The sequence below is a fragment of the Tenrec ecaudatus genome, chromosome 10 (assembly GCF_050624435.1).
Source record: "Tenrec ecaudatus isolate mTenEca1 chromosome 10, mTenEca1.hap1, whole genome shotgun sequence".
Lineage (NCBI taxonomy): Eukaryota > Metazoa > Chordata > Mammalia > Afrosoricida > Tenrecidae > Tenrec > Tenrec ecaudatus.
The window spans coordinates 20,699,704-20,724,476 of NC_134539.1; the positions used below are offsets into that span (position 1 = coordinate 20,699,704).

Genomic DNA, 24,773 nt, shown 5'->3' on the forward strand with positions numbered 1-24,773 from the left:
TTTTCCCTACCCCTTTGTCTGTGTTGCCTTTTTAAAGATCACCCTCCCTGTTTGGGCAGGGGGTTTCCGCTCCCTGGCTCTGCATCTGCTGGTTTTCCTGCTTTTTCTGACAGCCTCTGCTTCCCCCCTCTACAGCTTCTGCTGAGGAGCATGGTTTTTTGGTGCTGATTCTGCCTTGGCCTCTCTTTTGTCTTAGGTAGCTGCTTTTCCACAGTTTGTCCCTTATCTGACTATTCCCTCCGTTTATATTCTTCTTCTTTCTATGGGTTTTGCCTATGCCCCCACCACTTTTTACGGGTTTTCCTTTTTATACCGTGGCTCTTCCTCATCTGACTCTCCCTGCTTCCTCTCTTTCCCCTTCCCGCTGAGTCTTCATGTCCTGTAGGCCTGGTCTGAATTGTCCATGTTTAATGCTGCTGTTTTCTTAAGTGTGTTTCCTCTTCTGACTCAGCCGCCACTGCTTCCCTCTAGTTGTTTTTCCAGGTCCTTCCATTGTTTGGGGATTTTTCTTCTGTGATTTAACATTTTTTTTCCGTCTCTTTTCCTATTGTGATTCCAACTCTGCTTTCTCTCTTTTTTTTTTTAGCTTCTGCTCATTCTTCTACTTTTTTCCGAAAATTTTGCCGCAACTTGTTTTTTTCCCTTGCTTTTCCCTTTGCAGCTGTTTCCTTCGGCTGCGTTTGCCTTCTGCTCTCGCCTTTGCTTGCTTCCCTTTCTGACGGACTCTGGTCTTTTCTTTCCGCCTCTCCTACTTTTGTAGCTGTTTTCCCTCTTCTGATTCTACCTCTGCCTCTACTTCCCATTGTTCAGCTTTTGCTGATTGTTCTTTATCTATAGGGTTTGCCTGTACTTTCTTTAAAACTGCTTCTCTTTCTACAGCTCTTCCTCGTCTGACTCCGACTCTGGGTCTCCCTTTTCCAGTTTCTGCCGAAGATTCTGCTTTCTCGGGTGACTTTGCCTCAGCCTCTCCTTTTATCTAATGTTTCTCCCTTTTGCAGCGGGTTTTCGCTTTTGAATCTGCCTCTGCTTCCCTTCTTTTCCAGTTTCTGCGTATTTGCATATGGCTTCTCCTCTTTGCCGCTGTTCTTCCTCTCCTGGCCCTGCCCTGTTTCCTTCTTCCGATGGCCTGGTTCCCCTTCCTTTCTTTCTCTGCCTTCTCCTCTGCTGGTTTCGTTCTTGCTTTCCTTTGTAATATAACTTCTTTTTTTAGAACTGCTCTTCCTCTTCCAACTCCATCCTGTTTCCTTCTTCTGACTCAGCATCTGTTTCCCTTCCTTTCAGTGTCTGCAATTCTCCTTCCCTGCTGGTTTGCCTCTGCTTTCCCTTTTGATATAACTTCTGCCTTTTCCCAGCTTTTTTCCTCTTTCCATTCCATCCAGTTTCCTCTTCTGCCTCAGCTTCTGCTCCCCTCCCACTCAGTGTCTGCCGGGTCTCCTTCTCTGTACGTCTTATTTGCACTTTTCCTTCCTCTTCGGACGTCACCTTGTTTCTCTTTCCTAACTTGGCCTCTTTTCGGTTCCCTCCAGCAGTTATCTGCGTCTGCTTCTGCTTTCCCTCTCTAGGTCACTTCTTATTTGCAGTTGTCCTCGCTCTGGCTCCACCCTGTCTCCTCCTTCTGACTCAGCCTGCCCCGCCCCCCCTCCCCCCCCCAGTGTATCAGGGTTCTCCTGGGCTGGTTTCCCGCTGCCTCCCTTCTCCAGGGAACACCCTCTCAATCGCAGCTGCCCTTCCTCTGCTGACTCAGTCTGTTCCCGCCCTCCTTTCAGTTTCTGCTGCTCTGCCTCTGCTTCTTCCCCTCCTGGCCCCTCCCTGGCTCCTTTTTTGGAAGGGCTGGTTTATCCTTTTCTTACTCTGCCTTTGCGCCTTTCATTTTCCGATTCGAACTCAGACTCTGCCTCTGTGTCCACCTTTTTAACCATGTCTGCCGATTCCACTTTGTCGTTATTGTCATTACCTCGGATTTTCCTTTCCCCCCTGGCTCTCCTTTTCCCCCCTGGCTCTCCTTTCCCTGCTGTGTTTCCTCTTGTCGATTCTCTTCTTTCTGTTGCCTTTTTTTCTCACCCTTGACCATTTCTCTTTTCATACCTCACTTCGACTTCCAGGTCACTTGCACGCAGCCCCAGTCGTTAAGTTTCCACTCATAACTGCGCCAGTGTCTTCGTTTCTCAGTTCCAAATTATGCCCTCGCTCCCCGAGAAAGGACGGCCTAGCAAAAGGATAGCTGTGGATTCACCTTTAGTACCTCTGGTGCTCACAGTGAAACAGGATCATCTGGGGCAAGGGGTCAGCAAACCTCTGAGACAGAAGAGCCAACCCTGTCCTTCACAGCCATGTAAAAATTGTTCCAGAACCATAAATAAACATATTTTTTTATAAACAAATGAAATCACCATTATCTGAATATGGTTTTTTTGTTTTCCCATTTACAATGTCACTTGCGAGCCACATGTACATACCAGGAGAGCCACTTGTGGCTCACGAACCACAGTTTGCCGACCCCTGCTCTAGCGCCTCCGTGGCTGGGAGTGGTCCATAGTGCTTTGAAGGGCCTGCTCCCGAGTGCTCAGTCAGTCAGTGTCCTCTCTGGTGGGCGTAGATGAGAGGTGAGTGAGACAGGAGGCAAGAATGTGAGAGGAAGTCACTCCTGTGAGAAAACTGAATGGAAAGGCAAGGGTTAAAATGCATGACAGCTAGCTAGGGACATGGAATATGAAGAGCCACCCAGATAAGAGGAAAAACTAAAGGGAAAAGGGAGAGAAAAACAAGAGGGTGTGCCGCTCCATTCTGATATAGGTGTTAAAAGAGTACACATAGACGGAGTCGTTGCAATTGAAACTGGACAAAGAAGAGCAAGCTGGCCGTTTCTATATTCACAATGCTCTAGAGGAGTGTCATGATTGGTTTTCCCTTTCTGTTGCAGGTCCGGAGTCCATACCTCCTTCTCTCCTTAAGGTAGTGATGAAACCCATAGCAGTTATTGGAGCAAGTTACCAATACCCTCCTGTGAACTGGGCTGCCCTCCTCTCTCCACTGATGAGACTCAACTTTGGTAAGTTTCAAGGGTCCAGAGACCTTTGGACTCTGTGTTAAGCAGAAAAATGGGTGCTGTGCCCCTTTGTAATCTCTAGTGACTGGATTCCTCTCTGAGGTCCTGCGGTTTGTCTGCATGGATGAGACTCGCCTTCAGTGAGCCTTTTTACAGATAGCTAAAGATGAAGATCAGGAAGTCCACAGAAAAGCCATATGTACACGGTTGATGCGATACTTGACTCCATTGTGCCTAGTCATAGAGGGGAGATAAGGTCCCCTAGAGCCAGGTTTGGTGGATGTCAAGCTTGCATTTGTGCCTACGCTCCCTTCCATCGGGGGATTCTGACACCTAGTGGCCCTATCCCACACAGTAGAACTTCTCCAGTGGCTTCCCAAGACTAACTCTTTCCAGGAGTAAAGAGCCTCATCTTTCTCCCACAGAACAGCTGGTGGTTTCGCACCGCTGACCGTGCAGGTATCAGCCCAATACATAACCCACGACACCACCAGGGCTCCTAACTGCACTTGTAGGAGCCCTGATTTCAAGGAAGTGCCGTATTAGTGGGTTTTTTTGTTGCTCTCATAACAAAGTGCCACAGATTTAGTGGCTTGAGACAACAGTTTTATAATCTTACGATTCTGTACTTCCAAAGTTCAGTGTGTTACTGGTCTCACTGCCTGTGCTCACAGGCTAACCAGAGCCACATTTGTTCGTAGAAGCCCAAGGGCAGAATTCATTTCCTTTCCTGTTCAAGCGTCTACAGCAGTGGTTCTCAACCTTCCTAAGGCTGCGACCATTTAGCACAGTTCCTCATGTTGTGGTGAAACCCCCCCCCCACCCTACAGTTATTTTCATTGCTACTTCATCATTGTAATTTTGCTACTGTTGTGACCCAAAGGGGTCATGAGGTTGAAAACCGCTGTTCTGGAGTCTGCTCACCTTCCTTGACATTGACCTTCTTAGTCAGCTTTCCAAGGCAACCCCTGCAGGCCGAGAACTTGGCACCCTGCCGTCCTCGGTTCCCCTGCAGCCAGGACAGTGTTTGTACTTTCAAGGGCTCGTGTGGTTCGTGGGCCACCCCAGTAATACGGATACTCTTCCCAACTCAAGGTGCTTACCCTTGGTCACATCGCCAGTTACCTTTCCCACGTAAGGTGACCTAGGCACAGTCTCGGGATGAAGATTATGGACATTCCGAGAGGTCATTTTCCTACTTGCCACAAGCACTTTGTGCTGTATAGCAAATGGGACACCCACCTGCCGTTCCTTCACAGCAGCTTCTTTCCGAGAGCATGGAGCTAGCACGTGCGAGCTCACGTCATGTAACTCACACTCCCTCCCGCTCAAAGAGGAAAGGCGGTTTACACAATGTTGTAAAATGGCATGTGTGTTGGTTGTGAGTGTGCGATTACTTGGACTAGAGGACTGAGATTCTGTAGCTTATGTGCAATTTAAGGAACAAGTAAGGGCAACTTTGAGTCTATCCAATTTCCTACTTAAACGCTTTCATTGGAACCTAAGCCCTGTGTAAAATAGGACGGCTTGGTTGGGAAAATGACTCCACTACTGGAAATTAGACTAAAAGATAGGCTCCCTAGTGAATGCGACTCTTCTTTAAGCCAACCCAGGCCCGGCTCGGTCTCTTTACCTGTAGTGTCAAGGGAAAAGGAAAGGGAAATGGAGACTTTTTTATAAGGATTTGCTCAAAATGTTTTACGTAAGTGTGTGGGTTTATCTTCATATCATTAAAAAAAAAACCTCTTTCTAATAAATAAAAGCCACTTGCCAATTCTCAGGTGGTTTGGGACTCTCAGCCTCGAGGACACATTCTTCTGCTTCTGTACCCGATGGCTACTTAAAGTCCCATTTTTTGACTTAGGAAGTTCTTTGCCCTGCGGAATCACACAACGGTATATTTCGACCTGAGACACGAAGGCCACAAAACAAGGCTGAGACCCAGCTACATGTCACAGACTCTTTTCCCTCCCCTGTCTTTCAGGTGAAGAGATACAGCAGCTGGGCCTTGAAATCATGGCGACCCAGGCACAGGCGTCGCAGAACGCAGCTGCTCTGCTGGGCCTGTGGGCGATGCCACCGCTAATCCAGGGTCTGAGCGTACGTGCCATGGAGGGTGCCGGGTACCAGGAGGATATGGTTCTCTTTGGGAAAATTAACATTCGTGTGTGTGTGTGTGTGTGTGTGTGTGTGTGTGTGTGTGTGTATGTTCTCAGAATCAAGCATGGACAAAGGGGATTTTATAAACTTCTTTTGAGGGCTTCACTGTATTTGGCCAGCAGGTTGGAAAATTGGGTGACTCAGAATCCCAGCATAACCATTACCATTCATGTGTGGCATTATCAGGTATTAGAAAGCTTGGGCAATGGGCCAGAATTTCGAAGTACTGGAAATATGTGATTTATTTTTATGATCAAGCCATATTAATCGTGAAGTAGTTCTTAGACCCCTCGGGGCATAGCCCACGAACACCAGCTGCTCTTTTATTAAGTGCCTGCTCTGTGGTAACCACACTGCTAGGTCTTTCTAGCCATTGTTTGTCCAGAAACCTACAGCAACTTTACAGAAGGGGTTTAAAGACTGTATTTTATAACAATAAAAGAAGGGAAACTGATGATCAGGGGGATTAAAATTCCTTTCCCAGGTCCATGCAGTTAGAAAGTTGGGGAGCCATTTGAACTTAGATTTATTTCCTTTTGCTATGTGGTAGATATAATCAATCCAGTAGATATTTGGAAAAAGACAATCCACATTCATTGGACTCATCCATCTGTGAGCCTCTGCTTTCATAGAGGGAGCAGAACAGGATTGGTTGGACTTCGTGTTAAAGGTTCTCAGAACTGTCAGTGGTGGGGTGGGGGTGGAGGTTGATAGATTAGAGCACCCTTACTGGGCAGTTGACTTTGAGCCAAGTGTGGAAGCACTGAGCGAGCCTGGTCTTTGTGATATAGGCGGGGCAGCCCCTCTCTGGGGATAGGCTAGGGATAGATAGGGAGACTAGAACAAGATTATGTGAAAACACGAAATTAGCAAAGATGTGCAATTTTTAGTACTTGTCCAACTAGGGCAGGGAACGCACATTCCATGATTCCATGATGGTTTGCCAGCAATCATCTTTACGTTGCTCTATCACTGGCCCGTGATTCTCAGATTGACCCTACAGAGTGTTTCTGAGATGAAATAATTACATTTGCAGAATCCTTATTTTTCTCCTGCTGAGCTGTTGGAGGCTTTGAACCACTAACCCTGTGGTTATCAACCCAGTGCTTTCCCAACAGCGCCACCGTGCCAGAGTGTGGTCTGTGAAGCCTTAGCCAAGGCTGGATTATTCAAAGCTCTTAAAATGGACTGTTCTTCCTTAGTGTGCTTGCTGATTAACCAAGCAGCCAATTATCTAAGCACACTTGCGGAGCTCATTGTCTGGTCCATGCCGACTCATAGCGACCCTCGAGGACGAGGGAGAACCACCCCGGGGAGTGCTGGAGACTGTAGGCTGTCTTTCTCCCAGCAGTTTGGGGGCTGGTGGGCATCGGATTAGCAGAGTAGCACTAGCTTTCCAGCACCGCCGAGCCTGGGCCCTTCAGAGCGTTTCATGCCACGGAGGGTGACCTTTCAAAACTGAATGCCAACTCTCACCTACCTGCAGAAATAGCGTTTCCTTCTCTCACTGAAAAGCGGCAAGGTTTACGCTGAGTAGTTCACAGATGGATTGGCAGGTAGCATACATGCACATGAGTCACCCTGGTGTGGATCGGCAGTAACTACAGCAACAAAAATTTGTGGGCATTGGCAACCTATTGGACCAGAACGAGATGGAGAAGCCTGAAGTGCTTATTTCTCCGTGACCTTCAAGCCCAGTGATGACCTGCAGGTTTTGAGCGCTGCAACCTGGACTTGCCTGTTTACATCTGACCTCTTCTGTTTTGCCTCTAGCTGAATACCAAGAAATACCTCTTGGTGTCTGCACCTCTCTGGATGAAACATGTCGCTGAGGAACAGGCCCAGGCTTTTGTTGAAAACTTAATGGTAGCAGTTTTTCAATCTGCTCCTTCCATTCCTGGCGCTGAGTTATGCCAGGCGGCCCTACAGGGTCTGAGCCAGGCCATGAAACTTCCCAGCCCGACCCAACACCTCTGGAGTCTGCTCTGCGACACTGTGGGGAAGATTTTTGCCCTTCTGCCAAATAAGATTCAGGTGAGGGGAAATAGATATATATTTACATTCCTGACAGTTTGTGTTTGGGATTTGTTTAAAAGCCCTTCTGGCAGAGCAGGGTGGTGTGTGTGTTTAGAATGTGGGTGGGAAGGTCAAAAAGAAACGACCACATTCTTCCCTTGGGAGTGCATTTGCTTCCAAGGTCTACACTGAGGTTGCGTATCCAGAACCAAAGTTCTGAGCCAGCTCAGAAGCAGTTCAGCCAGGGCTGCACCACGAAATGTGTAGTCAGGCTTTGTATCAAGTGCCTGTAGAACCCGGGCACTTCGTACCGGGAGAAGCCCTGACCTACAGTCATCATGCTGCGCATGTCCAGCGATTGCGTGCTCCGCCTGCCCCTCCCCAGCTGCAGGCCTACAAACCACAGCTTTCCAAAGAGACACACATCCATTTGGATGGCAGAATAAGCCCGGGGGGTGGGGGGGTGTCACGTTCACAGTCAAACAAATATATAAAGTTACAGGAGAGAGATATTGAAATCACAAAAAGTGATCGTATGTTGTTGTTTGGCTAAAATAGAAATGTCATTAGCTGGGTTCATGGAAAGAAATCTAATAGTTTGGCCAGACATTGAGAATTGACATGCTCTCGTATGATGTATTTTGACATGCTTGGGACTTCCTTTCCCAGAGAAATGATATAGAGCTGTACATCAGTGTGGCGAAATGCCTCTCGGAAATGACAGATGATGACGCCCGGCGAGTAGTCCAGATCACTAAGGTAATAGTCTCTCTCTCTCTCTCTCTCTCTCTCTCTCTCTCTCTCTCGTAAGATTTACAATTGAAGGAATAATTTCAGTACCATTTTGACTTCATACTTATTTGTCATCAATTTCGGGAACCCACCTTTCCGTTGGCTGCTAGTGCCTGGCTAGTAATAGTAAGCTAATACATGTGGTGTGGATGGAGACATACATGGACTCATTTTCTCCTCTTTGGCGAGAACACTTTAGGGCCACCTGTGGGGAGGTGGGCAGAAGGAAATAAGTTCTTGGTAATGGAAATGGTTAACATTCTCAGCTGTTAGCCAAAGGTTGGAAATTCTAACCCACCTGGAGGTATCTTGTAAGAAAGGCCTGGCATTGTACTTGTGAAAAATCAGCCCTTAAAAGCCTGATGGAGGACAAACCTATCACACACTCACTCTATGTGTGCCACCAGGAGCCAGAGTTGACTTGTGGGTAACAGATTTTTATGGGCAAAAATAAGCAGAAAGCTCATCTTCAGTACAAAAGCCACTGGAATGGGCATATTATGACCAAAGAACTTTCTGGCATAGGCAAAGCATAAATAGTCTCTCTGCATATGAAGTGCAACAGGATAGTTTCAGAAATGGACTCTGGAGCCTCACTGCCAAGGCTCCTAAATCCAGCCGTCCAATGTTTTAGCAAAGGAGCCCTGGGGGTGCAGTGGTTAAGCACTTGGCCGCTAACTGAAGGCTGGCGGGTAGACCCCCATTGGGCTCTGTGAGAGAAAGGCCCGGCAGTCTGCTTCCACAACTGTTTGCTAGCCGTGAGACATTCGCATGGGTTCCTAAGGTGCCATAGAGAATGTCCGATAGCCCCAGTGAGCTAGTGTGCTCTGCCGACGTCAGAGTCACTTACTCATTTCTGGAAAGAATTGAGGTAAGATGCAAATGATGGAGGATGGAGTGGAGACCCAAAGCCCATCTGTAGATATTGGACATTCCCTCACAGAAGGGTCACAGGAGAGAGCGAGACAGGCAAGGGGCAGCACAGCACCTATGGAACACACATCATTCCTCTAGTTCTATAATGCTTCCTCTTCCCCACTATCATGACCCCAGTTCTACTTGACAAATCTGGCCAGACCAGAGCACATACACTGGTATAGATAAGAGCTCTCAACACATGGAATCCAGGACAGATGAACCTCTGAGGAACAGCAATGGGAGTAGTGATACCATGAGGGGAACAGGGGGAGAAACAGGAAACCAACTACAATGACACACAATTCCACCTCCTCCCTAGGGTGACAAACAATAAACATGTGGACAAAGGGAGACAGTAGGATATGAAAATAACAATAATTTATAATTTATCAGGGGTCCATGTGGGTGGGAAAGTAGGGGAGGCAGGGAAAAAAAAGAGGAGCTGATACCAAGGGCTCAAACAGAAAGAAAATATTTTGAGAATGATGAAGGCAACATATGTACAAATGGACTTGATACAATTGATATATGGATTGTTGTAAGAGCTGTAGGAGCCTCCAGTAAAATGATTTATTTATCTTAAAAAAATAAAGCCACAGGGGCAGTTCTACCCTGTCCTAAAGGATTGCAGTGACTGAGAATCGACTTGATGGCAGTGAGTCTTTGTTGTTGGTGTTGTTTTAAATAATTAGCCACTTGGCCATGACACTACCATGGCCTCGTGGTGATGGTCTCCCTCATCCAGATGATTTATCTGTGTCCTATTCAAGGGTTCATAAAGAGGTCCCAGGGGTGGGGGTGGGGGTATGTGGAGAATTGAGGTCAGAATAAAGTAGTGGTGAGGAGCTTAGACTCGTTAGGTTCCCATCCTTGCTCTGCCACCTTGAGCTTTGTGACTTTCTGCGAAGCTCGTAGCTTTCCTGCTTCAGTTTCCCCACCGGGACGGGAGGGATGATAGCAGCCCATTTACCCCATAGAGTTAGTGTGAGAGCCACATGGTGGTTACCTATAGTGTCCAAGCGTTGGGGTCTTAGAACAACTTAAGTGTTTTTAAAAAGAGATAGGTGCCATATGTCTGTTAATATTTACCATACTAGAACTAAAACCCCCCAAAATCTAATATAAGAATTAACCCTTTATATGATCACATAAGAAAATTACCACACACACACAAAAAGTACTAGATTGAAGGCAAATGGTCCCAGGTTGTTTTAAAGCTCTCTCGTGTCTGGTTGAATAAGGGACAACCGAGTTGTCACTGCTGCTGCTCCACTCAATCTCCTTCTTTGATACTGGCTTAGAAAACCTCTCCAATCTCACTAGCATTGAGGCTACTATGACTCATGGCAAGACTATATTGATTCTGACTACAAAACAACATATGCACTAAGGGTGTGCAACAGAACAGCAAGGGGAGCAGAGTACGGAAGTCCAGAGGGAATACCGAAAATAGACTTTGAGGCCAGGTGTGACACCCAGTCAGATTTGACGTGAACACACTCCTAAACACCAACAAACAGACCTGGAACAGTTTACAGGATTTTCTTTTATTGTCATTGATTTTTTTGTTGTTGTTTTATTTTCTTTTGTTGCTTTGTTTTGCTCTGTCTTGTTTTTTGTGCTTATTATTATCTCTGCAGGTCTAGCTAGATAAGATAGGCAGGATAAACAATGTGGAGGAGAAAGCAACTAGACCGACAGTTCTGGGGGGACATGGGAGAGGGGGGGGGAAGGAAGTGGGTGTTAATAAACCCAGGGACAAGGGAACAAGTGATCCAAAATCGATGGGGAGGAGGGTATAGGAGGCCTGGTAGGGTAGTGTAACCAAAACACCCAAATGAAATACCAATGAAAGCTGAACATGATTGTGGAACAAGAGGAAAGAACTAGGAGGCAAAGGGCATGTATAGAGGTCTAAATACAGGCATATACATATATAAATATATTTTTATGACAATGGGGAAATAGATCTATGTGCATCTATTTACAGGTTTAGTCTTAAGATAGCAGATGGACATTGGGCCTCTACTCAAGTACTCCCTCAATGCAAGAACACTTTGTTCTATTAAATTGGCATTCCATGATGCTCACCTTCCCTACACAATCACTGAAGACAATGCAGGTGCATAAGCAAATGTGGTGAAGAAAGCTGGGCCATCAAAAGATACAGTGTCTGGGTTCTTAAAGGTTTGAAGACAAACATGGGACCATCTAGCTGAGAAGCAACAAAGCCCACATGGAAGAAGCACACCAGCCTGTGTGATCACAAGGTGTCGATGGGATCAGGTATCAGGCATCAAAGAACAAAAAATCATATCATTGTGAATAGGGAGTGTGGCATGGACACCCAAAACCCATCTGTAGGCAACTGGACATCCCCTTACAGTCAGGGTGCAGTATAGCAACGATGGACATACAACTTTCCTTTGGTTCTTTAATGCTTCCTACACCCAACTATCATGATCCCAGTTCTATACCATACAAATCTGGCTAGAACAGATGATGTACACTGGTACAGATAAGAGCTGGGAACACAGGGAATCCAGGACAGATAATCCCCTCAGGATCAATATTGAGAGTAGTGATACCAGGAGGGTAAGGGAAAGGTGTTGTAGAAGGGGAGAATCTATCACACAGATCTACATATAACCCTTTCCCTGAGGCACAGACAACAGAAAAATAGGTGAAGGGAAATGTCAGACAGTGTAAGACATGCAAAATAAGAATAATTTATAAATTATCAAGAGTTCATGAGGGAGGGGGTCTTACACTTTGGCTGGCATGTTGTTGGCCAGGCATGGTTTTTAAGGTCACACATTGGTCCTTTGGGAAATACTGGGTCACTGAATTTTGAAGCTATTCTATACGCTTTCATAGTTCATTATTCTGTAATAAAATGTCATCTTTGCTAACTTTACTGGCAAGATTATCAGAAAAGGCTTTTACTACTGAAAAACTGCCAAACTCCTGGTAAACCAAAAAACCCCAATGCATGCAGTAAAGTCAGTACTCACTGTCAGCGACCCCATCGGGTCCCAGGGCTGTAGTCTTTGTGAACCAGATGGCCACGTCTCTCTCCTGCAGAGCAGCCAATGGGTCCAAGGGACCGATCTTCTGGTTAGTAACTATGCTCTGAAACCACTGTGTCAACGGGCTCCTAAGCTTCATAATAATAGCAGTTTTCCAAAGTGCTTTTTTTTTCTTTTTGCTTCAAAGCTGGGATTTTTATCCTTGGCAACAAGTACGATTAGTTACTTGTCTTGAAGCTGTGGGCTCACTTCACGCGGCTTTAAGGAAATGACCTGTCAGACACCCAGTTGGAGCAACCATGGCAGATCGGTCATCTTGTCGGATAGCTGATACTCCATGAAAAGGATGGCTATTCCTGCCAACAACTAAACCACACAGGTGTTCCTCCTGGAGGCAGCCCTGTGCGTGAAGTGGAGCAGATGCCCATGTGTGCACTGCCCATGTTATCACCTGGAATGTCCAAAAGGTGCACACTCAGGGTAGATGGGTAATGAACTCAATCATCTTACTGCTTCATCGAGAGTATTTTCTGAGAAGCTCATTTGCTTTGTTTTGCTTCGCCAGAGATGTTGGTACCTTGTGGTGCCATGACTTGATCATGCAAAGGGGCCGGCAGTTCCGCCCACCTTTGACTTTACACTCAAGTGCAAATGTGATCAGAGTGGAAAAGGCTGGACTAGAGAATGGTTGAGCACTTTCTAAAAACCATTTGACCTCACAGATCCTTCTAGAATGGGCTTGAGCGTCAACCCGAGGACAGTCCAGCAGACTTCGGGGATGGCAGTTAATGCTTGGGCTGGGATGGGTGCCTGGCACACAGTCTTCCATTCATTCCCTATCATTGCTGTTACTGTCTGTACACACTCACCAAAAACCACCACGGAGCCTTGTGGCACAGTGGTTGAAAGCTCTAGGCGGACTGTTAAGGAGCTGGCAGTTTGAACCCACCAGTCATTCCCCAGGAGAGAGATGTGGGAGTCTACTTCTGTAAAGATCTATGGCCTTGGAAGCCCTGTGGGGAGGTCCTGCGCTGCCCTTGCACATCAGGACCGACTAGATGGAACATGCATCTGATTTCATCCACATCCTCTCCAGCTAACACCTCAGCACATGTATGTATCGTGTGAAAAACGTGGAGGTGAAGCTACAGCGCACTCTGTGAGTAGGCATGTTGCTATGAAACATAGGCACATAGGTCACTTGCTACAGGAAATGCACAGTGCTGGCATTCAAAATGCCCTCGGAGCTCTGGAGCCACTTCCAATTATACTAACCGAATAACTGGCCTGTTTTGCAGAGAAACATTGAAAAAGCCACCTTTGTCCAGCTGTACTTGATCTCCCAAGGCCGGCTCCCCTTGATGCATCTGACCGATGTCCTGATTGCGGCTGCGCAGCACCCAGAGAGGCAGACGCTGGCCTGGATGATCCTGCACAGCGTGTACCAGGCACGGATCGGGAGCCACGCCAGCACGGGTGAGACCCGCCTGTGCATGCATGAATCAGACATGCTTGCCGCCTGCCCGCCCTTGTCAGTTGTCTTCTTCTGGACTTCAAAGCGAGCTTCTTGGAGAAAGCCTGTTTGGCCCGGGCTGCCCAGGCTGAGCCTTCCCGCCCTAGATACGGAGGAGCACCTTGTGGGCGTGAGCAATTACAGCGCCCCTCGGCCACTTTGTCATACTGCACATGACCCTTCAGGCCCTCTCAGACAAGTCTGAAAATTACTTCTGCCGACTTTCCTGCGGCTTCCCCAGTAGGCTGATGCTGTCTGAACCTTGGGAGGATTGGGTAGCATTTTGTGTGGTCAATTGATGAACCAACCAAAAATAGCAACAGTGAAATTAAGCACTACCGATTCTATGCAGACCCTCTCAGGGCCGAGGAGAGAAACATGTAGCCACCCCACCGCTCTCTGCAAACTCGAGGCTCCAAGCCCGAAGCCCTCCACTGAATTCCCTGGTGCAATTTCGAGACCGTTTTTGACATTGCATTAACCCCTGGAGCAGGAGCTCTGTGCTTCTCCCCCACCTCCTTGGTCATGTCGGTAACTTCTCAAGTCTGTATTCAGGTTCCGGGATCCGCATTTAACTCAGGGGAACCAGCAGTGGCCCTAGACCCTAGACGAACTTTGACCCTAGACAAACGACTTCAGTTTCTAGGCCCCATTTTCTCTGATGGCTCCTGAGTTGATTGTAATACTCTTTTCAAGATTGTACAGGAAACGTGATGGCTCCTCTAGGGTAGCTGAGATGTGGTGCCTGAGTGAGGGCCTGCCTGCCCACTAAAAAGTGCACCTGTGAGAAGTGGGCTGCTTACCCAAAGCAAACGAGTGAAACTAAAGACCAGCCGACTCTCACCTGTTGGCAGCAGACGGCCTCTCACATGCAGTTGCCTGGCTCGGGTGCTCCAGGACGGAGGGCGTGAGCTGCCGTGGAATCCCTCCCACAGTTTCTGCTTCCATTACCCGGGCCATGGCCGTGCGAAAGCACCGAAGCAGTCACTCTGTACTGCATATATATTTAGCACAATAAAAAAGAAGCACAAGGGTTTTTGCCTAAGCATCCAGATGTGATCCCGCTGATGAATGAAAACCTTTTGGTACGCATGGGGGAGATGTGGTGGTAAGAAAGGGCTCTTTTCATTTCAGGGGTGCTGGTGAGAATGGAGTGGCTCTTGGACATGATGGGCTATATCAGAAATGTGGCTTACCAGTCGACAGCTGTTCAAAATGTGACCGTGGAAGAGGCACCGTCTATCAGAGTAAGCTGCCGCGTCCTCCAAATGTAGACGCATGCGTTCACGAGCAGAAAGGGTGCTGCATCCTCCTCTCCTTGCCTTCAGTTTTGAGCAACACTGGTACCAGCTCTGAGTCCACCAAGAAACAGGTGTCCCCTGCATGCTCCGGGGACGCCGCGGGCTGTGCGCGGACGCAGTCCAACGAGACAGGTTCTTTGGCTACAGAAGACTAGTGAAGAGGGGGAGGGATGCTGTATTCTTTGGCTGGAACCCCTAAAATATCTGGGAATACAGAGGCACTATCCCCAAAGGGGTTCCTGAGGTATGTGCAGAGAATCTGGTTATGTATCCCCACTTACAGGCACACGTGTATTTATTGGAGGTTAACTGATCACACCAGTTAAGGGTCCGAAAGACTAACATCTACTGAGTGAGATGACAAAGAAAAGGGCAGAAGACTGCCCCACTCCACGCGTCCTCACTTTCCTGCCCTCAGTGTCCACGGGGCACTTCTTGGCAGGAGATGGGGATTTTCTCCAGGCTCCTGTCTTGCATGTCCTCTGTACGGGCTGGGTTAGAATCTGCCTAACCAGGACTGTTGTTTGGAATTCTGCCTGGCTTTCAGGAAGAATCCTGTGTCTTTCTGAAAATTTAGGGAATGAATTTAGGACTTTTAAGAGATTGAGGAGTACTTTTGAATTTTATTTATTTTTCCTGTAAATATATTTTTTCTTCATTTTTGAATTTATCATAAGTAGCGTGTTCTTTTTTCCCCCCTGTTGCTTCCCCAAGTGTCCATCTGTTTTCCAACACACTGTACCTTTAAAATTGTATAGAATACAGAAAAGCAGAAAAAAGTAGAATTTCAGCCCCAGTGATCCGGCAACAGACCACTGGGTGGAGTGGTTAGAGCATGCAGTTGCTGAGGGAGAAGTCTGAAGACTGAACTCCAGCAGCTCCACGGGGGAAAGACGTGGCGATCTAGTCCCAGCAAGAGTCCAGCCAGCTTCAGAACCCCTCTGTGGCAGTTTCACTCTGTCACTTAGGGTCACAACGAGTCAGAATTGACTTGAGAGCAATGGGTTGTTTCGTTCTTAATCCAATAAGGCAGAGGAGACCCCTACCCCCCATTTCCATATGATTCTAAATTAGTCTATCACCTCAATGGATAGTTAAATGGAAAGTTAAATGTCTTACGGAGGAGCCCATTTTTGTTCACAAATGGAATCAGGCTCTGAGTGAACTTTGTCAGACACCAAAGAACCGAGAGCTTGCATGGTCCACATCAACGAAGTGTGTAAAATATGTCAGCGCCCGGGGACAAAAGCTGATAATGAGCGAGGGGAGAAGGAGGGCAAGGACCGCTGAAAAGGTGCTGAGGGTGTGGGAGGCTCTCAAGCCTCTGGAATGGCCAGTGGTGATGGTCGCTTGCCATGGTGAATGTAATTGGTGACACAATTGTACCCTTAAAAATGGTTAAAATTTCCAAAACAAAATGGAGCAGGCTATATTCCTATTTCTCAGAATCCATCGCCCCCACATAACATCTAAGTATTTCTGTTCGTGTCCCTCTTAGTTTCTTAATGTCTTTCGAAGCAGAGGGGTGCTTGGATCTCGATGTGAGCAGGAATTGAGCAAAGTTTGCTTCTGCTGAAATGGTGGAGCAATAATAATGAGATTCTTGGGCCCTGGCCTTCATAAGAGGGCCACCCCAGTAGCCCCTAAAGCGCTAAGATGTCTCTGGATGGAGTTGGGAAATTCAGTTTGCTGTTCATGGCAGTCCTCTTGGGCTAGGTAGTGGGAAGAGGTGGGGGCGGGTGAGGGCCAGGACAGCATCACCTCATAACTGTGTGTGTGTGAATGTGTGTCACTGAATCGGTGAGACATGTGAGTAACTGTTTCTCATTTCATTGTAGGCTCTGGACTTCTGGTTGCTGATATTCGCAGCAATAGTGATTGCATGGGCAGACCATGCGGCCCCTCTCCTCCTTGGCCTTAGTGCCAGCTGGCTGCCATGGCACGTTGGCTCAGCTGGGTCAGCACCCAGCCTCCTGGGCAGGAGTCCCATGCACAGGGTCATGCTGGAGGAGGTGCACACTCTGCTTCCCAGCAGCATGCTTCTTCTGCTGCAGAAGGACCCATGGAAGGAGCAGACTCAGAAGGTGAGGCTGGCAGCCACCTGCACTCTGGGCATTTCTGCTACAGAACAGAGTTAGTCTTTAAGTGAACCATGAGCCACAACAGAGGCTGGGACACTTGGCTCCGGATTTCAGCCAGAATCAGCCCTTGGGGATTGAGGCTGGCCCAGGCTCCCTCTAACTAACTGCTAATTGAAAACAATGGTGCCATCATCAGCTACTTGCTTACGTTGGGGCAAGGCAGAGAGAAAAGCCAACACCCGCATTCCTCTGTTGAAGGTGGCGTGTGTTCTTGATCCTGAGGCTAAGCACGGGAGTAAGTCTCAGAAAGCTCAATATCAAAAAAAAAAGAAAAGAAAAGAAAGCTCGATGTCTCAGATTACAGACAGACAGGAAGACAAATTCAAGATGGCAAGCTGATGTGATAAGTAGGCTGTAGTGGGGATGAGCTAAGAAAGAAGACAATCAGCGATGCCTGGAAAATCGAATCACCCTGTTCAAGGTGATGAAGCCCTCGTAGTGTAGTGGTTACGGGTTGGGTGTTTGGCTACATGTAGTCCATATTGTCAGCATTTCAAAACCACCAGCATCTCCTCAGGAGAAAGACTGGAATTTCTACTCCCCCAAACAGTTTACAGCCTTGGAAGCCCACAGAGAGGAGCTAGCAGTGAGTCAGCATTGACTGATGGCAGAGCATGAGTTGGAGGGTCAGGGAAGTCTGAGCTGGCACATCACCTTCTCCAATCTGTTCCATCCCACGGACGTGTTACTGCAAGTGCCCAGCAAGCCTGTGGCCTGTGCAGAATGTCAGAAGATTTTTTAAAATCCTACGGGCATCACCTCTGCCCTCAGGGAAGTCCATACTGTAGACTGTTAATATTAAGCTTCTCCGGGGTCCTGTTATGCCCATTAAAATATGGTGACTCCCATCATGTGGCTGACTTGTAGTGAGTGCCATCGATTAGAAGGTTCTTTTTGGCGTCTCATTTGATAACAGTTGGTGTTTTATAGGTTGAAACCCTTAAAATAACTTTTTGTGACTTATTCATAAATGTGAACACTCTTAATATCCTATTGTGGTCTAGGTGGACATTCATAGAACGAAGTCATGTTCGGTACAATAATTTGTACGCATTGTATCTATGGGACAACATTCCTCCTTTCCGTTCACCCCTTCTCCGTCCCCTTCCTGCCTGCTGAACTTGCTGCTGATGACAATGCTGTCCCTTTGTTCTCGGGAGGCTGGCTGTTCTGGATAGCGCGTTCCTCGTGGGTGCCATTGTTCCCGTCACCGGCCTGTCTGTTGTCTGGGTGAAAGGTGATCCCAGAAGTGGCTTCAGTTCAGGTTTGAAGAATATCTAAGGGTTGTAGTCTAAAGAATTCCAGCAGGCTCCATATGACCAGTAAGTCTGGTCTTTTGTATGATGTAAAATTTTATTCTACATAGTACTTCCACTCTGTCCAGGGCCCAAAGGGGACCTTGGGGCCCAGCACTGCCTGCCAACTGAAAGGTCTGGAACTTGAATCCATAGAAGAAAGATGAGGCTGTCTGTTTCTGTAAAGACCGATAGTCCGGAAGTCCTAGGGAGCAGGTCTCCTTTGTCCTGTGTAGTCGCTGGGAGTCCCTGGTGACTCACAGCAGTGGGTCCAACCTTCCACTGTGATTGTGCTTCGAACAGTCGGTAGTGGTAGCTGTGCGCTATCCAGTTCTTCTGTGCACACTGAGGTTCATGTGGTCCATCTGTCCTTGGACTAAATGGTATCCTTGAGTCTTGTTTCCTTCCCTCATTACTTCCAGACACAGGGAGAGACCAGTAGTTGCATCTTAGATGCCCACTCACAAGTTTCCAGACCCCAGCTGCTACACGTGACAATCAGGTGTTGAACATTGTTTCTATAGACTGTTAAGCCAATTGACCTACATGACCTCTGAGACCATGGTCCTCAGCGCCCCAGCACAGTGACTCTGTCCCTCATGGACTGAATTATAGCTTATAGCTAAGAAGTTTGCATAACCTGGCCCCTGAATCCTCTATATCCACGGATGTCTTTCCAGCACATACAAATATATTTTATATTATATGGTAGAACATATTTATAAACATGTTCTACCAAACGTATTACACACACACTTGTGTATTCCTGTTATCTGTCACATGCCTGTTTAGCTTGCTTATCCATGTATCCGCCTATGGTTTACGTGTCTATATCCACTTGTTATTGCTGTTATTGCAGGATTATGCTTGCATGTATTTACCGTTATTGCCCTCGACTCTTATGTACCTCTCAATCTATGCCTTGATTATGTTGTGCTGGTCTCCCTCTTACTGCATGGTCTTTCCCTTCGTCAGCTCTGTGTCTACTCCCTAGTGATGTTCCCTCCAATGTCCCCTTTCCCTGGCAACCATTCTGTGTGTAACTCTTTCTTGACTTTTTAAAACACTGGGGTCATACAATATTTGCGCTTCTGTGGTTGACGCATTTTAATCAACCGCAGGTCGTCCAGATTGATCCGCGTTGTGGGTTGCTCAACAGATCATTGTCATTGTTCTTTAACAGTGTCTGGTATTTCGTTGTGTGTCTGCACCCTAGTTTGCTTATCCACTCATCCACTGATGCACACTGTGTGTTTTCATCTTTTCTGCCATTGTGAATAATTCTAAACGAACAAGGGTGTGCAGATATCTATTCCGACCACAGTTGTTGTTTTTCTGGGATATGTGTACCCGTGAGTGGGATTACTGGGGCATGTGGAACCTCTCTAGTTTTTTTAGGAAATGTCTTCACCGCAATGGTTGTGCCATTTTACATTCCCACCATCAGTGTATGGGAATTCAAATCCCCACTGCCCCAACCTCACCAGCATTGTGATTGTCACTTTGTTTATTTGAAACTTTTTAATGCCATTGCTATTGAAGTGAGGTGATTTCTTGTTATAGTTTTGATTTGTATCTCTCTAATGGCTAGATTTTTTTTCTGTGGGGTGGCTGATGTCCTTGATAAAGTATCTATTCACATCATCTACCTATTTTTAAGTTGTACTTATCTTTCTGTTGTTGAGTTATACAAGTTTTCTACAAATCACAGAGATTAGCTACTCTTTAGATATGGCCTTGCCAAAACGTTTTCCCACCTACGTGTTCTCTTTGAGACGTCTGATGATGGGCAAAGGGTGTGAGTTGTGAGAGATTCGAGTCATCTGGTTCATCCCCCTTTAGTGCAGGATTTAGTTGTCTGTTAGACCGTGTGTGCCAAAAACAAGGCACCAAAGTGTGCCTCTGGGTTTCTGTGATGGTTTTTATAGTTTAGGTTTCATATTTCAGTCATGATCCATCTCGAGAAAGTTTATATGTCTGGTACTAGGTACGGATCTTGGGATGTTGTTTTGTTTGCAAATGGATATCCTCTTGTGCCAGCACATTTGTTGAAGAAATTTTCTCATCTTCATTCATGGATTTTGACCTTTTGGATCAACCGTCCATAAGTGGATGGATTTATTTCTAGTTCTCAAACCTGTTCCATCAGTCTACGTGGCTGTCATTGTACTGGTAACAGGCTTTAGACGACTTTGGTTGGATAGTAGGTGTTAAGATTGGGAAGTCTGAGAGCTCCTGCGTGGTTCTTCTTTTGAAGTACAGGCATACACTCAATTTTAGAGACCAAGACAGCTGATGGTTCTCCCTATTATGTAGCCAATACAGAACCACTTGGGAGACAGTGTGATACGAAGGAAAGAAGGTGGGGCTTCCTAGCCAGTTGCAGTCAGGTTCAAATATTGACTCTTCTGTCCATTGCCAGTAGACTTGGACAAGTGAGGCTCAGGATGGCGAGAAAGGATGCTCATGGTTCACAGTAGATCTCCTGAGCCCCGTTCTCTAAAGCTTTTAGCAGGTTTTGGTCAGACGTGAATACCTGCTAAGTAACAAGGGAAGTAAGTTTGGCTTTGCCAGCTCATCTGACCCTCCCTTCCAGCTGCTCCCTGCCTCGGCATCACTGTACACTCCGAGCGGTGCTGCTGGTGACACTGCGCCGGCACTCGGGGTTACGGCCAAGGTGCTAGCTGATCTTCCTGTTCTCCGTCTCCACTCTAGTTCATCGACTGGCTGTTCAACATCATGGAAGCCCCCGCAGAAACCCTTTCAGCAAAATCCAAGGATCTGTTAAAAGGTACCATTTCCTTATTTTGCCAACCTAGGGGAAAGCCTTCCAGTTGTCTGTTCTGCATGGCAGCATGTCTGTCGTTCCTGACAGGGCTCATCTCGGGGAAGGTCAGACAGATAACCTGGGGCTGTCACCAAGGTGGCAGTTTGAACCCGAAAGGCAGATTAAAAAGAGTTCCATTGTTGTTACATTTAACTTAAATATTTTAAATTAGTATAATTATAAAATGTAATTTTAATTAGAAGTATGGTCATTCTTAAAACTAAAATGAAGAAGCAGCCAGGAGCCCGGGTCCCATTGTTCAATGACAGCTCTAATATTTTCCCTTAAGAAGTATATCTGCCTGCTCTGTGTATGAGCCTGGGTGGCATAGTAGGTAAGTGTTGGGCTGCTAACCACAAGGGAAGCAGTTCAAAACCACTGGTCACTGTATGGAAGAAAGGTGAGGCTTTCTACTCCCTAAAGCGTAACGTCTCAGAAACCCACAGGGAAACTTCTACCTTGTCCTGTGGGGTCACTATGAGTCAGAATAGACGCTGTCGCAGTGAGTTGGGTTTCATTGTCTTTGTTTTTGGTAGATGAGTATTATTTTAACACAGTTCTAATCATTTACAAATAGACTATTTGAGTACCACTCTTCTTATTTTTAGCATTATTCCCAAAGCAGGTTACCTTATTCTTTCCCTGGCTTCATCAATACAGTTATTGACAACTGCATCAATACTATTTTGCCAAGGGAACCAGACATTGCTTGTGCTTTCAAACCTGTGCATGATTTTGTGGGTCTTTTACCATTCTCAAAAGAGCCCAGGAAGCAGCTAAGAGTGCAGCTGTTAACTGGAAGGTTGGCTGTCCGAATCCACCTGCAGCTAAGGCAAGAGAAAGATAGAGTAGTCTACTTCCCTAAAGATGTAGAGCCTTGGAAGCCCTATGGGCCATTCCACTCTGTCCTGCAGGTCTCTATGGCTCAGCATGGATTCAAGAACAATGGGTTTGGTTTGTATTTGGTAATCAGTCTCTACTCACTTTGTTGAAATATGACTGTAGGATCTGGAGGTTCTTTCTATGAAAGTTCTGTTAACTCATACTCAAAGCAAAGACGTTTGGACATGGGCCCTTTGGTCTCAGAGCTTGTACGTGTGCTCCGTGTCCTGGAGCTTAAGGTTCAGCGCCTAAGTGATGCCACTGACATGCTGTGGGATGCTGCACTGAAGAGTCCCCTCTGGAAAACGGCCTGGGACCCCGGTGTGCCATCATTCATCCAGCAATCACAGCAGAAGCATAGTAGACTTTCAGTTTGGTGCAGTTTTCACAGAACAAGAATTCCTTAACCTACTGATTCTCATCCATCTCCCTGCCCCAGGTGAGAAGGGCAGCTGGTGTCTCAGGTGATCCTGATATTTCGGGACCAGACACTTCCACCTGATCCTTCCTATAGGCCCACTGTTCACATAGTCTATGTTCATCATCTTTAGGAAATGAGGACTCATTTTTCCTTTTTTTAAAAAGTTACTTTATTGGGGGCATTTCCAGCTCTTATAACAATCCATACATCCATTGTTGGATTGATTTTTCATGGTCTGAATCAACCAGACTTATACCAAATTGTATTGTCTCAATACTGAAGAGAAGACAGTCATTTGGGTCAAAAAAGTACGTTTACTTGGTTAAGTCACCAAGGGTTTTGTTAGAATCATACACAATTGTGTAACTCTGGTTTACCTACATTCTCTCACGCTGTTATATTTCAAATAACACCTCGATATCTTTATGTTAATATTCTAAAATAAGATACATAATAAATTACATAAAGAATGACATAGGACCTTCTTACTTTTAATTGATCCCTGAGGGACCCACGCAAATAAGGAAAGATGGGTAATTGTGGGTACACAGTCAAATAGAAGTTAGTAGTCCTGCCCGCTGCGAGTTGCTTTGTTTGTTTAAATTCTGCGGAATATCTCATTAACTGGTTGTGGTTTGACTTTAAAAAAAACAAAAAGCTTTCCTCCCCAACCGTTATAATTGAGTGTTCTGCCCTTAAAATCCCACCAAACTTAAGTGGAAAGCAAATGTTTTGAGAATGATGAGGGTGACGAATGTACAAATGTGCTTGACACAATTGATGTATATCTGGATTGTGATAAGAGTTGTATGAGCCCCCGATAAAAAGATTTTATTCATAAGTCCCACCAAAGATTTCTCATGGGGATCCTTAAGTATTTAAGGTTAGCCAAGTGAGAAAAAATCGTGTTCCCTCTGATACCTTTCCTGACCAAAGTGACCTTTCAATAAGTGCAGTGCCAGTAACTGCGACCGGGCGCTGAATTCTTTGTTTCTGCAGCTACCCTCCTGTCCCTGAGAGTTCTCCCGGAGTTTAAGAAGAAAGCCGTGTGGAGCAGAGCATATGGGTGGTGACTGGGTGTGCAGAGCCCGCGTCCTTCTCATCTGGGTGAGGAAAGCCCAACTAGCGATGGAAGGCCTGTTTCCCGGAGTGTCGTCTGAGACGGGACATGCAGAGTTAGGGGTCGTGGGGGAGGCCACTTCCCTCACCCCTTGATCTGTGCCACCAGAAGAAGGCACTGCTTCAGCTTCCAGGCCAGGGGAGACTGGCTCGGGAACTTGAATTTTCTCTTATTGGGCTACAGTCCAACCAGGAACTTTTCCTTGTGAAAACTTTTATATAACTGCCTGCCCTGCTAAATTCCAGTAAATTTATCTGGCAAATTCTTGTACGTGACTTTTATTTGCTTGGAGGCATGACAGAAGGCTTCCCCAGCAAAACCAAACAATGGGTTTCCCATGGAGTCTCTAGGACTAGTCATTAACTCCGTGAGTTAGGTACGTTTTAAGACTAAACCTCATCAAATGTTACCTTGTAACTTCAGGACATGTTTAAATGAAAAGCCCGGCATTGACATTTGCAGCAGCGGGTTCATCAGTGGTGGCGATCATTTCTTTATGGTGGGGTTCTCTTGAATGCAGGTGAAGGTTACCCAACCCAGAGCCCCTTCAGCGAAGGAGAACAGTGGTCCCCCGAGGAGCTGTTCTGGGGAGATCTGGTCAGGCACAGCTGCGTCCAAGGAATCAACGGTGTTCCCAGGCTTTCTCTCTCTCGGGATCCCTCCACAGAGTTGGCGGGATGGCTGCCAGCAGCCTTGAAACCACATGCTCCCCAGGGGCAGGGCAGTGTTTGCCCATAAGTATGGCAGAAACAACAGGGAAGGTCACTGGCCAGGCTGAGGACACATGTGAGTGTCTGAACACCACCCAGGCCGGGGAGATGGGGGTGCTCAAATTGACCTGGGTCATGGGTCGTTAGGAGCCCTGGTGGCAACTCCAAGGAATCAACTCTGTGGAATCAACTCCTGGAGTCAACTCCAAGGCAGCGAGTTTGGTTGGGTTTTGTGTTTTGGAGAGGATCATATCCCCGCTCTGACGACCTTGGGGCTAGGGAGGCAGAGGCAGCCCCACCCAAACCACATGGTCTGGGTTTCCTTGGAGAAGAAAGAGGATGCAATGCTGGGCAGAGAAAAATGCCAAGTGTCTAGTGATCAGCCTTTTTTTTTTAAAGTACAAGTCTCTATCGCCATCAGGATGGACAGATGGCCTGAGGACAAGCAAATGAAGGGGACAGTACCCCCCAAGTGCTGCATTTTACACAAGGACGTGAAACGAGCCAGCATTTTCATTCTGATCTGTTGGGTTTTTGCTGACGTGACGCAAGTCACAGTGAATTTATTCATAAAAGCAATTTCCCTTGAACCTCACTTTTGA

The 24,773-nt window shown here is 46.7% G+C and overlaps 1 protein-coding gene across 4 annotated transcripts in view; it reads left to right on the forward strand.

The window, feature by feature from the left end:
- Positions 1–23,731, forward strand: part of FOCAD (focadhesin) — a 288,437-nt gene extending 264,706 nt beyond the window's left edge. For all 4 annotated transcript variants that reach the window (XM_075559987.1, XM_075559990.1, XM_075559989.1 and 1 more), the window contains 9 exons: positions 2,921–3,049; positions 5,031–5,146; positions 6,980–7,240; positions 7,892–7,981; positions 13,260–13,437; positions 14,609–14,721; positions 16,614–16,859; positions 20,927–21,002; positions 23,341–23,731. In XM_075559987.1, the coding sequence (XP_075416102.1) occupies positions 2,921–3,049; positions 5,031–5,146; positions 6,980–7,240; positions 7,892–7,981; positions 13,260–13,437; positions 14,609–14,721; positions 16,614–16,859; positions 20,927–21,002; positions 23,341–23,414 (1,283 nt within the window). In that variant the 3' untranslated portion in view covers positions 23,415–23,731. The remainder of the gene's footprint in view (positions 1–2,920; positions 3,050–5,030; positions 5,147–6,979; positions 7,241–7,891; positions 7,982–13,259; positions 13,438–14,608; positions 14,722–16,613; positions 16,860–20,926; positions 21,003–23,340) is intronic.
- Positions 23,732–24,773: the final 1,042 nt, after the last annotated feature.